This window comes from Xiphophorus hellerii, chromosome 11 (genome assembly GCF_003331165.1).
Source record: "Xiphophorus hellerii strain 12219 chromosome 11, Xiphophorus_hellerii-4.1, whole genome shotgun sequence".
Classification (NCBI taxonomy): Eukaryota; Metazoa; Chordata; class Actinopteri; order Cyprinodontiformes; family Poeciliidae; genus Xiphophorus; species Xiphophorus hellerii.
In genome coordinates, this window is record NC_045682.1 from 29,120,558 (window position 1) to 29,133,014 (window position 12,457).

The window sequence follows — 12,457 nt, forward strand, 5'->3', positions numbered from 1 at the left end:
AATTTGACATATCATCAAACTTCTGACCAGTGTTGTAAAGTAACGAAGTAAAAATACTTCACTACTTTACTTAAGTATATTTTGGAGTACTTCATACTTTCCTCGAGTATGAAAATTTTTGATGACTTTCACTTTTACTTCACTATATTTCCGAACTTAATCGCATACTTTTACTCCGATACATTTTCAATGTGTGGTTTAGTTACTCGTTACAAAAAAGCGAGAGAGAGAAACGCAAGTGTTTTGATCCCACCTACTGATTGACTGCAACAAAGTCGGTAGCCTACTTGCCTGGTCTTGTTCATCACCACCAATAGGACACACCTGTTTCGCTTCTCCCATTAAACACAAAGCAAGTCTCGCAATCAGCAGCAGCCACATGGAGGAGGAGACGGAGACCACAACGACTGCAACTACGTCGGACACGGCTCCAGGGGAACCACCAGCTGGTGATGAGAGCCCATGGCCTTATTTAAACACAATACACTCTTTCGTGGGTGTTAAAGATTCGTCGTACCGCATGCAGTGTATGTTATTCCTGCCCGAAGATGTGGAAATTCTATCTTACAAAAACTCCCCGTCCAACTTGAAGAAACACATCGAGGTAACTTCTTATGAAATGGTTATAATCCTCCTGTTTCAGTAACTATAGCTTGGTCACTAGGCACTATTGTGAAATCTTGACCATAACGTTACCTGTATAAATGAACTTTGTTTGGTATTGTTTCAGTTCCACACGTGGTGTATTTAGCTTAGGCCTAATGTTGACTGTAGCAGGCTACCTAGACTCCTCTGTTCAAGGGGGACAGAAGCCATAGCGATAGCAATTTAGACTAAATTTAACGAATATAGGAAAGGCATGCAAGTTCAAAACCACAAACCATTAACATGTGCTACTCTTTAAAACTGGAACAATTTATTATCAGGTTTAATTTTGCCTGCACTTGGTTGGGTACATTATTTTAAGTGTATTTGACAAGTTTACCAAAATATAAAAAAAGTCATTCAAACTACAATTGCCTTGTTTTACTTTTTACTTGTACTTTTCATTACATTACTTGAGTACATCCATTTTTACAGTAATTTCCATACTTAAGTACAAGAAGTTTCAGATACTTTAAGACTTTAACTCAAGTAACATTTCAGTCAGTGACTTGGACTTTTACCAAAGTCGTATTTTGGAGAGGTACTTATACTTTTACTTGACTCTGAGATTTCAGTACTTTATACAACACTGCTTCTGACCTTAAGCTGGCTCTGAGTTTTTTCCTTTGAATTATTTTCTTCAAACCTTGAACAAAATTTGAATAAGCTTATAAATGTCTACAAATAATACTTTAATAATATGATTTATGGGCTTTTGTCCTAAATAAAGTGCAAAAAAAATGTCACTGAGACCAAATAGGAACCAAACCTTTTTTCAGGTAGATTTAAAAAACTGCAAAAAAAAATCTAACAAAATTGAAAAAACTAAAGTATTGATTTGACCATAGGTATTAGGCTAGTATCAACCTAATACCGATACTTTGGTATCAATATTATCAATCAGAGCAGATAGATACAGATGCAGCACATTTTTTTTTTGCTTTTTGTCTGTTATCATCTGTTGGTGTTTCACATAAAATCAATAACAATTTTCACAGGCTGGGATTTTCTCCTGGTTTATTGTAATACTTAGTATTTAAGTGGCTAATATAGAAAAAAATTAAACTTTAGGGAGTTTGACACCAAATCAAATTATGATTCCATGTCAGTCCGGATCATGTCATACTTTACATACAGTATATTTATATACAATAAAAAAACAACAGTAGCTGAATAAGTACTGGGTCAAAATGTTTATCAGATTCAACTGAAAGATTGAGATTAAAAACTTGAAATTTACCATTTATTTGTAGCTTTTGTTCACCCAGTGACAGAGCGTTTAATTGTTTAGAAACTGAGTCAAGAATATACGGAAGCAGATTAGAGCCACTGAAAAAATAACTGACTTTTAATCTCTGAATTCCGAGATTCAAATATTAAAACTCTCACTCGTGCCGTTAACGGAGTCACGGCGGCTCTCTGTCTCCATCTAGCGGTCACATTCTGCCACAGCATCTGGCAGAACCCCGAAAAGCCGTTTTATTTTATGGTTTAGTTATTTTAATTCGGGTCCAAACGGGACAAAACGACCAGATCAAATTGGGTTTACATGACTGTTAAACTGCTACAGAAATAAATCTTGATGTTTATTGGACGTTAGGATTTTTTTTTTTTACTTATGAATCATCGGAGAAACGAGGGGAAAAAAGAGAAAAGATTTGAGTCATGTGGGGATTTACACCCCAAATGAATCACGACGATGCAACAATCCAAACATCTCCAGGGTTTCTATCATCGGCTGTTAGTTTTCCATTTAGCTTAATGCCTTTGAGGTGAACTGAACCAGAGGAACTCCGTGTTTCAGGCCTCAGCAGGTCCGGCTTTTGTGGGCGGAGGCAGTTCGTGGGCGGCGATAGTTAAAGCAGATTCTGTGGAAGCGGACCTTTAACGCCTTGCAGACTTCCTGAAGCTGCAGAGCCCGGCTGAGATGGCGTTGGTGGGGAAAACCGCTGTGGTGACCGGAGCGGCCATGGGGATCGGAAGAGCTTTGGCGGAGATCCTGCTGGAGAACGGAGCCAAGGTCAGGAAATAACCAGAAAATAACCAGAAAATAACCAGATAATAACCAGAAAATAACCAGATAATAACCAGAAAATAACCAGAAAATAACCAGATAATAACCAGAAAATAACCAGATAATAACCAGATAAGCAGACAATACTCAGAGCAGGGCTGCTCCTCCATCCTGCAGCTCTCGTCACCCGATCAGAGCCGATCCTGGTCTGGTTCAGTAAAAATGGATCTAAAAGTTTCAGGATGGCTCTGGAGGACCCCGATTCACAAAACACTCACAAAATATTCTGAAACTTTGACACTCACTTTTAATATTTACTTTCCATACGAAGAGGGCAAATTATTTGTTTGTGTTTGCATAATTTAAATTTGAAACTAAAAACCAGAATGTCATAAAAATAGACCTGCGTGAGAAATAAAGAGCAGACTGAGGCTGCATGATTTATTATATTTCAGACTTTGTTTTTGTTGCTCAGATGTTTCTTTTGATCTTTGCCTCCATTTTTTCCTTCCACTAAACCAACAATGTTCAGAGGAATGTTTTGTCATTATACTAAAAATATTCAAATAGTCTTCAAGAATCATAATTGAAATGGCATTACAGCACGAAAACATCCTCAAAGATGAATAACCTTTAAACTGTAATGAACGTTTAACACCAGATCAGGAAGACGTTCTAAATAAAATTAATAAAACAAATAAAATCAGTTATGAAATCTCTGGAAACAAAAAACTGAAAACTTTCATCAGAAAAAAGTAAAAAATCCTAGAAACAAACATGATTGAGTTTGTTTGATTAATCATGCGATTAGTTGATTTATTGATTATTGCAACAGACAGAACAAAAGTGAACGATGTTAACGATCCAATCATTGATTTTAAATCCAGATAAAACAACAAAAGCAGATTTTAGCAACAACAAAATTACGTTTTAGATGTTTTTCATGAAAATGTTTTCATCTCATTTTTGCTAAACTTTCATGTTTTGTTTGTTTTAACAGTAAAACTGAATAAAATTGATATTGGAGCTAAATTCATCAATAATTATCCTAACTAATAATTAATAATTGTGGCCATTCTACAGGATAAAACATGTTATCGTGTAGAAATGCTCTGGCATCTTTTTAAACAAACACAAAGTTTTGAAATAACTTAGCAGATAAAAAATATCAACAAATGTCCTGAATCATAACTAGTTTTATTTGAGAGTCATGTAAACTCTGCTGCTCTAAATGAGTTTTATTCAGTTAAACTGAAGGCAGAAAAAGTTCTTTGGGTTATAAAAGTCACAGATTAAAGTCTGAGAAAGATGCTGTTTTCTGAAAAGTGTGGCATGCTTTTAGTATTCTGCCTCTTTAATCTTAAAAATCTTGATTAAATTTCACAGAGAAAAGTTCAACAGCACATCTAAACTAAATTATTCAGACTAGCAGCAGAGACCAGCAGCTCAGCTGGGAGTGAAACACGGTGGTGGCAGCATCATGCTGAGTTGATGGGAGGAGGAATTTTTCCAGGGTAGAAAAATGAAATATAAAGATGGAAATGCAAGTTAAAAAGCCTGGCCTTTACAAACAAACGGTCTGAATTTCCTGACGGGTCGTAAATCGCTCCGTTAGATCTGCAGCCTGACAACGCTCTGCTGACACAAAGAGGAGCGACCTTTGACCTTTGGATCTCTGGTAAATGATTTCTACAGACGGTTTCAAGCTGCAGAAAAACTAACTGCAGTTTTTCCATCCAGCTGAGAACCAGCAGAGTTTTATCAGGAAATGTTCTGGTCTTAGTGGAAGCCGATCGTTTCTCTGGACCGTCACAATAAATCAATCAAATCTATTGATCACGTGACAAATTAAAATCAATCATTTCCATTTGGATGATTTATTGTTTTTCTCTTTCTAAAATCTGAATGACTAAAGTTTCAGTTTGGTGTTTTGGTCTCTAAACTGTTTTTGAAGGATAATTTTGTTTACAGAAATTTTATAATTCACATTATTTGTTGTTTCTGTTTTGTGTTTTTATTTGGGATATGTAATATATGTGGCGACATAGGCTCGATTCCCGGTCTGGTGACCTTTGCCCCCCGTCGTCCTCTTCTCTCATTGCCCACAGAGCCAACAGAGCCTCAACAAAAGGAATTAAATCTGTGAGATTTTTGTGTTCCTGCATTATTATGACACATTAGTGGAAGATGGTCTCAAAACAATAATAATATCGTTTATCGTGATAACTTGTGAGACGACTTATCGTCCAGATAAATGTTATCATGACAGGCGAATGAAAGTGGAAGGAAAATGATAAAACAGATTTTTGCTAATAAAAAACACTCAGAAAGTTTAATTTATAAATATGCAATAAAAACATCCAGGGCTTCCAATAAGAACAAAAGGTTAAAGTTCATCAGGTTTGACCTTTGGCCTGGAGCGATCTTTGGTAAATGATTCCTATGGATGGATGAGAAACAAAAACATTTACATTTTCCAACAGAATCAGTGAAATGAAAGAATCAGGAGCTTTAAGGTTTCTTATTTACAGAGAGAAAATGTGAAACGTTATTAAAACGAGACACAGTCAGCAGAAATGCAGTGAAATTAATCACATTATGTCTGATAATCATTATTGGCTTTAAATCTCAAAATCAAACTGCAAACATCAGAAAAATCTGTTTCAATAATCTGTTTGTTTCACATCCATATTTTGCCAGATTTTATTGGTAGAAGATGTAAAAACATCATTTAGCAAAATGTTCCAACTAAAGAGAAGAAAGTTTGAAACTCTTTTTAAAAAATATGAGACAGAAAAAAATCAATCTCTCCATCAGAAACAACCAATCAGAGCCAGGAGGAGGGACTTAGCGCTGTCAATCATCCTTAGGTACACGCTGCGTCGTTACTGCTGATGCTACCCATCACTGCTGGTGAACTTGCAGGGTGTGAGCAGCGCATACACATCATGATTGGCAGCGCTAAGACCCTCCCCCTCTCTCTGATTGGTTGATTCTGACTGAGCGGTGAGTTTCTGCAGGTGGCAGTAGAGCCACACTAAGAAAATAACTAAACATACAATTATCAGAGCAAAGTCGTAGTTTTACTACATTATTCTCATAATGTTACAACTCTCAAAATATTACAACTTATTATTATTATTACAGGTTTATTCTATTAATTTTATGACCTTTTTATATTCATTCTTTTATTTTTTTATTGGTACGTCCCTAAAACTGCGTCATACAAACCAGTTTGATTTTTCTCCACTGATTATCTGAATCATACTGACAGTTTTAACCGACATGTGAAAAACATATTTTTATAAAAGTTACACTCTGCAGCTTTAATAAACAATGTTTTCTGTTGTTGTGCTGTTTTAAATGTTGCGCAGCGGCTAAAGATAACGCTCCAAAGAAATTCAAATTAAAAGAGTTTGTTGATCCCAGAGGGAAATTATATTCAAATCCAAAATGATGTTGTGACTCAGATTAGTTCAGATTAATTCAGTCTGTTATTCCAGGCTCAACAGGTTTTAGAGACACATTTGATCCGTTTAGGTTTTGAGTTGAACCAGGAGATTAGAGACCAATTAATAATCAGCTTGGTGTTTATGTTTACTAACAGGAACAAACAGCAGAAAAAATGATCTAAACTAGAAAAGAAATCAATATTTTGATTGAATGTCTTCAGTTTGATGAGCTTTATGGATCCGACTGGAAACGCTTCAATAAATAAAGAAAAGAATAAAAATGTCTCTGTCTTACAACCAATCACATTAATCAAGATGATTACTGAAATAATCCCAAATTTAGTAATTGATTATTTATTAATCAGTGTCAGTTTGAGCTTCTCCTGGTTCCCACTCTGTTAGTCTATTAATCAACTTTAACATCCAGTTATTGATTAGTTAATAATAGTCCCCAGATAATCTCTGCTCTGTATTGATGTTAATCCAGCAGAAACTTTTCTCATGTTGATGTTTGAAGGATTTTTACCTGCAGATGATCAAATATTCACTACAGGAATGAAATGATTGACTTTTAGGCAATAAAGTTTTTTTTCTTATTCAAAAAAGGAATTAAATTATGTATTTTTATTTTTTAATATTGTATAAACTAAATTGAATTGGCTAAATAACAGACATGTTGACTATTATCCTAATAGTCAACATAATAATGATAGAATGTTACATAAATGCTCTCATCTAGTTTGTTAAACTCAGAGTTAATTTGAAGATCAGAATCTTGTTCTGGTCTCTGCAGGTCACTCACACCCACTGAAGGTGTTTAACATGTTCTACCTGTGCAGGTGGCTCTGCTGGACATTAATGAGGCTGCAGCAGAGCGCCCCCTGCAGGCGCTGGAGCAGCACTTCGGGGCAGAGAAGACCATCTTCCTGAAGTGTGACGTTGAATCCGAGGAGCAGATCAGAGGTAGCGTGTTAAAACACGGAGCCGAGCTGAAAGCCGGGAGCTTTTCCACAACATCTGTCAGGAACCAGAAAGACGACAAACAGGATCAGGTTTCTGTTACACAACTGTTTCTCTGGAAGCATGGGAACATCTGAAAACATCTGGAAACATCTGGAAACATCTGGAAACATCTGGAAACATCTGGAAAGGGTCAAACTCTGACATGTTTTTCTCTGTTTGTGTGGCTGGATCCCCATTAGCGGTTACCATAGCAACAGCTAATGTCCACATCATAAAAACAGTTATACACATTTAACATGAGAAACATAGAATATGAAATGTGCAGCTATAACACGGTATAATAAGTAGCAGAATGTTTTAAAAGCTCCAGCAGATTAAAAACAGAAGAAAGAACGGATTCGTTTCTGTCCAGGGTTCCTGTTGCATGCTGGGAAAGTAAAACTTTTTATTAAATCCTTATATTAAAATTGAGTCAAGATTGGTTAAATAAAAGATGATTGGTATCTCACATATTAAAATATTTAAATAGAAAAATCATAAGAGGGATTTAATTTCTCCTTTATTTTAACGAAGCTAATGCTTTATGCTGCTGATAGCCCAGGATGTTGATTTGATTTTAATATGTTGTTCTGATTTTTAAAGTTGTCAGAAACAACCAGTTAATGTTGAACTAGTTGCTTCATTTGTCCAGTTTAAAGTTATTCTTGAATTTCATGACGCCTGTCAGCGCCCTCTACAGGTCATATTACAAACTGACCTTTTTCATGTTTTTATTTTTTGAAACATGAAATAAAAATTTGACAGTTTGAATTTCTAGTCATGTAAAGAGATATTTTCTTTGGTTGCCAGTGGAAATGTAATTACATAAACCTGTGAGAACGGACCAATCAGAGTCTATCTTTGTGAAACACAACTTAAAAAACCCCCAACATTATTATTCTAATTAATGAGAAAACTGATTGTTTAACAGGTAAATAAAACAATAAGACTGACTAAATATTTACCACATATAGAAAGACAAGCATTTACCCATGTTTCCTTTATGAATTATGAATTAATATGATTTACAGCTAAATCTAATTTCCCTTTGGGATCAATGAAATGTTTCTGAATTGATTTTTTTATTTTTTACCTAAATATGGTTCGTAAATCAGATAAGGCTTCCATTAACTCACTGCTGTGGTTTTTAGCTGAATATTGAAGGAACAAAACTTGAATTAACTAAATAAACTAAACCATAAACTGCTGTTTTTCTCTGCAGCTGCATTTAAGAAAACCGTAGAAACCTTCGGGGGAATCGACATTTTATGCAACAACGCCGGCGTCCTGAACGAAACCAGCTGGGAGAAAACCATTTCCATCAACCTGGTGAGTGGACATTAAAAATACTTCTCTGAACATTTCATCATCAGTTCCAGTGTGTAGGTGAGATGTGTGTGTGTGTGTGTGTGTGTGTGTTTCAGATGGGTGTGATCAGAGGGACCTACGTGGCTCTGGAGCAGATGAACCAGCTGAGCGGCGGCCGCGGCGGAGTCATCATCAACACGGCCTCCATGGCAGGTAAACGTTCAGCTGGAAATAAAAAATCAAACATCTGACTGCCTGTGTTTTGGTCTTTAAATTGGTTTTGTCAGAAATAAGGTGGATTATCTGTTTTTTGAGGAATCGGTCCGTTGCTGAGCTGCCCCTCTTACACAGCAAGCAAGTTTGGAGTGGTGGGATTCACCCGAGCCATGGCCGTAAGGAAACACTCTGATATTAATTATATACCACAGGTTAATCATCAGCTGTTGATGATGTCTGCAGCTATAATTTAGTAATTGATTGTTAATTAGAGCATAGACCAAAAAAATATTTTCTAGAAGAACAACAGTCAGAGCAGTAAATAAACCAAAACTGTACAATATGTACATTTTGTGTTTAATCTCCACTTAATCTCTTTTTTCTGTCCAATTATTAGTCAGTTAATCCATAAACAGATCTGAACTTTTCTCATGTTGATGTTAGAAATTTGTTTTTATCTGCAGATTCATCTTTAGTAGAAATTATCAAACTAAAGGTCACATTTTAGGAAATAAAATGTTTGTTTTTATTTAAAAAATACATTATTTGTTAATTTGCATCTATTGAAATATTTCTAATATTATAGAACCTGCCAATTTTTCTGTCTGATTGTCAGAATAATCAATAGAGTAATTGATTACTAAAATAATCAACCCTACAGAAAGGAACATTAAATATTTTAAAAGCCTTTCATTATTTCTCTTTAATTCTCCAAACTTTTCATAAAAATTAGGAAAAACAAAGATTTGTTTTAAAGTGCAGAGCACTGAGCGGTAAGACCAGCTGACCAACTGTGCTGGAGTTCTGCTTGGGTTGCTAGGTAACAGCCCAGGCTGGCTGGGGTTGCTAGGCAACGGCACAGCGTCCATAGAATGACTCAAGAATTTTCCAGACACCAAAAAACATGAACGTTAAATTTATATAAAAAGTCAATATCTCAAGTTATATCTCAACAATACCTAAGTTAATTAAAGACATTAACTTAGGTCCAGATAAAAAAAATTGTAATCATTAAATAAGATAAAAATAGAAACTACAAATATAAGTCACAGACTTAGGAAACGGTTCCACATTCTGGACTTAAACCCAGCAGACATACCTGTTAGTAACAGGATGACATTTATGGAATCACGTAATCTCCACATAAATCTGTACAATTATTGCACCTATTTTAAATCAAATTAATCATGACTGATTGCCAAAAACAGCTGGGTGGATTTTTAAAAAGCTCAGCCTGCTGTAGAAACAGTAGAGAACAGAATGAAAGAACAAAAATGTGAATTTTTAATAACATGTCCCCATTAAGAAAGTCCTTTAAAAAATGGTCAGAAACATGTCAGACAGCTGTGACTGGTTCTAGATGGTTCTGTGAAGATAAAGGTCATTTTATTTATATAGCACATTTTCAGCAACAAGGCAATACAAAGAGCTTTACAGGAATTAAAAGGAAATACAAACAAAATAACAAACCAAAAGAAAGAGCAAAAGAAGAAAAAGCTAATAATGTTGATCCAAAGTAAATAAACTAGATTCTCTTATTCAGGGTTGGTAGATAAGCATCAGTAAGTATCCAAAGGACTTTCTGAGTATGCTCTACATTTTTAAGAGTTATGAGTACTGCACAGTTTCTAAGTAATAATAAAAACTAAATGTTCCTGTTCTGGAAGAAAGTTTTAAATGTTCTCTATGGTTCTGGATGAGATCTGGATGGTTCTGGATGGGATCTGGATGGGATCTGGATGGGTTCTGGATGGGATCTGGATGGGTTCTGGATGGTTCTGGATGGGATCTGGGTGGTTCTGGATGAGATCTGGATGGTTCTGGATGGGATCTGGATGGTTCTGGATGGGATCTGGATGGGATCTGGATGGGTTCTGGATGGGTTCTGGATGGGATTTGGATGGGTTCTGGATGGTTCTGGATGGGATCTGGATGAGATCTGGATGAGATCTGGATGGTTCTGGATGGGATCTGGATGGTTCTGGATGGGATCTGGATGGTTCTGGATGGGATCTGGATGGGATCTGGATGGGATCTGGATGGGTTCTGGATGGTTCTGAATGGTTCTGGATGGGATCTGGGTGGTTCTGGATAGTTCTGGATGGGATCTGGGAGGAAAACCGTGTTGTTTGTTTTCAGGCTGCCTCTGAGGCTTCTGGGTACGGCGTTCGGTTCAACGCGGTTTGCCCTGGCTTCGTGCAAACCGACCTGATAACCAACATCCCGGTTCGGCTGGGTCAGTTCTCCAACCTGGCCGCCGCCACACACCAACTGGTTGACGTGATGGGGACGATAGCGTAAGTGGACGCTTTGAAATGGTTTTAATCTGCTTTTTACTCCTTTTGTTGACATTCCTCTGATGGTTTCAGGGTTTCTGATGTCGCCGCCGCCGCCTTGGAGCTGCTGATAGACGACACGAAGAACGGAGAGGCCCTGCTGGTCTTACAGAGTGGAGCCACGTACATGCAGTTCCCTACATTCAATCCAACACAAAATAAACCCTTATAATACGAACAATAACCAACATCTGGATTCAGTTCTGCAAAAAACCCATCAGACCTGCTGTGGTCTTAAATACCAAAGATCACAGCTCCTCTTTTCGCCACATTGTTTCTATAATTTACTTTTTCTCTTGTTTCTAGTCATTTTCTACCACTGTTTGAAACCCAAGCTAAGAAAATAAAGAAATTAACAGCATTATAGTAAAGAATCATTCTATGGCATTTATTGACAGACATTTTGGACATTCATAAAATTACTTCCTATAAAAAAAAAAAATCACTAGACCAAACAAACTGCACCTTTAAAAGAATTCAGATAATAGTCTCAGGAACAGACGTGTAAATGCCATTTTAATCTATGTTTTTATTATTTTCAAATGTAAAACTAACTGAAATACACTAGAATACAACATTTTCATACCTATTAATGTTATTATTTGGTGCTTCGGGGCAATAAAATCCTATGAAGGAGGTCAAATTTAAAAGAGAAGAGCTTTAAAAAGCCATTAGCACATAAAATGTTCCACACAGTTTATATTAGGAACACCAGCAGAAAGTTAGGGTTTTTGGACTAATCCATGTAAGAACACAACAAATGTGAATAATGAGAAATCTATTTCATGATCTTCTGAAGACAAAAGGAGCCGGAAGGTTTAAATCTGTTAGTCATTAACTTTAATGACATTTTCTAAGAGCTGCTTTCATGTTTCCACAGCAAACCAAAAGTCAGACATGCAACTTTCTGTAAACAGAACATTTTCTGTTGTTTTCTCTGTGCCGTCGCTGAGTGTTTTCCTCCTCAGGCCAGGCGAGAAGGTAACAGCTGCTGCAGAAATGTTTCTTTAATCTGGATGTTACATTAGTCATTTATAAACCAATCAACATACTTTGTATGCAAGTCACCAGAACCTGGACAATAATGTCAACATTCATATACACATTACATTTTTATGGTTTTTCCTCTGACCAGAGGAAATATTCCTCTTCATGACACACATCAGTCACTACTGTTTAGTTTGTCAACTAAATAATTCAGATCCAAAAGGTTTGTGAACTGTATAACAAACTAATATAACTAATTTCACTCAGAATAAGAAGATTTATAATGTGTTAATAAGTGGATTCAATCAGTGTTACATTACCTGACAGTAAAATTATATTTTTCTTTGTGTAAAATGTTATTTTATATTCATAGTTAAAATTATTTATTATGACTCTTTGTCCTCTGTGAAGTTTGGCAACAACAACAATCATAAACTGTTTGCAACAGCTGACAAGCAGTCTTTTACACACTGTGAAGGAAGACTGGCCCTTTGTTT

The 12,457-nt window shown here is 36.0% G+C and overlaps 1 protein-coding gene across 1 annotated transcript; it reads left to right on the forward strand.

Annotated features, from left to right (window-relative positions):
* Positions 1-2,368: 2,368 nt before the first annotated feature.
* On the forward strand, positions 2,369-12,081 carry LOC116727810 (15-hydroxyprostaglandin dehydrogenase [NAD(+)]-like). The gene is made up of 7 exons (XM_032575440.1): positions 2,369-2,665; positions 6,951-7,074; positions 8,336-8,442; positions 8,538-8,634; positions 8,737-8,813; positions 10,777-10,934; positions 11,007-12,081. The coding sequence occupies exons 1-7, from the start codon at positions 2,573-2,575 to the stop codon at positions 11,143-11,145; spliced, it is 795 nt and encodes a 264-aa protein (XP_032431331.1). The 5' UTR covers positions 2,369-2,572; the 3' UTR covers positions 11,146-12,081.
* The last annotated feature ends 376 nt before the right edge of the window (positions 12,082-12,457 follow it).

What these genes read in the sequence shown, in the direction of transcription:
- LOC116727810 (XM_032575440.1), top strand. Translation starts at nt 2,573, where the DNA reads ATGGCGTTGGTGGGGAAAACCGCTGTGGTGACCGGAGCGGCCATGGGG. An exon ending in ATCCGAGGAGCAGATCAGAG is followed by an intron (nt 7,075 to 8,335) that starts GTAGCGTGTTAA and finishes TTTTCTCTGCAG; the next exon opens with CTGCATTTAAGAAAACCGTA. An exon ending in CAACACGGCCTCCATGGCAG is followed by an intron (nt 8,635 to 8,736) that starts GTAAACGTTCAG and finishes CTGTTTTTTGAG; the next exon opens with GAATCGGTCCGTTGCTGAGC.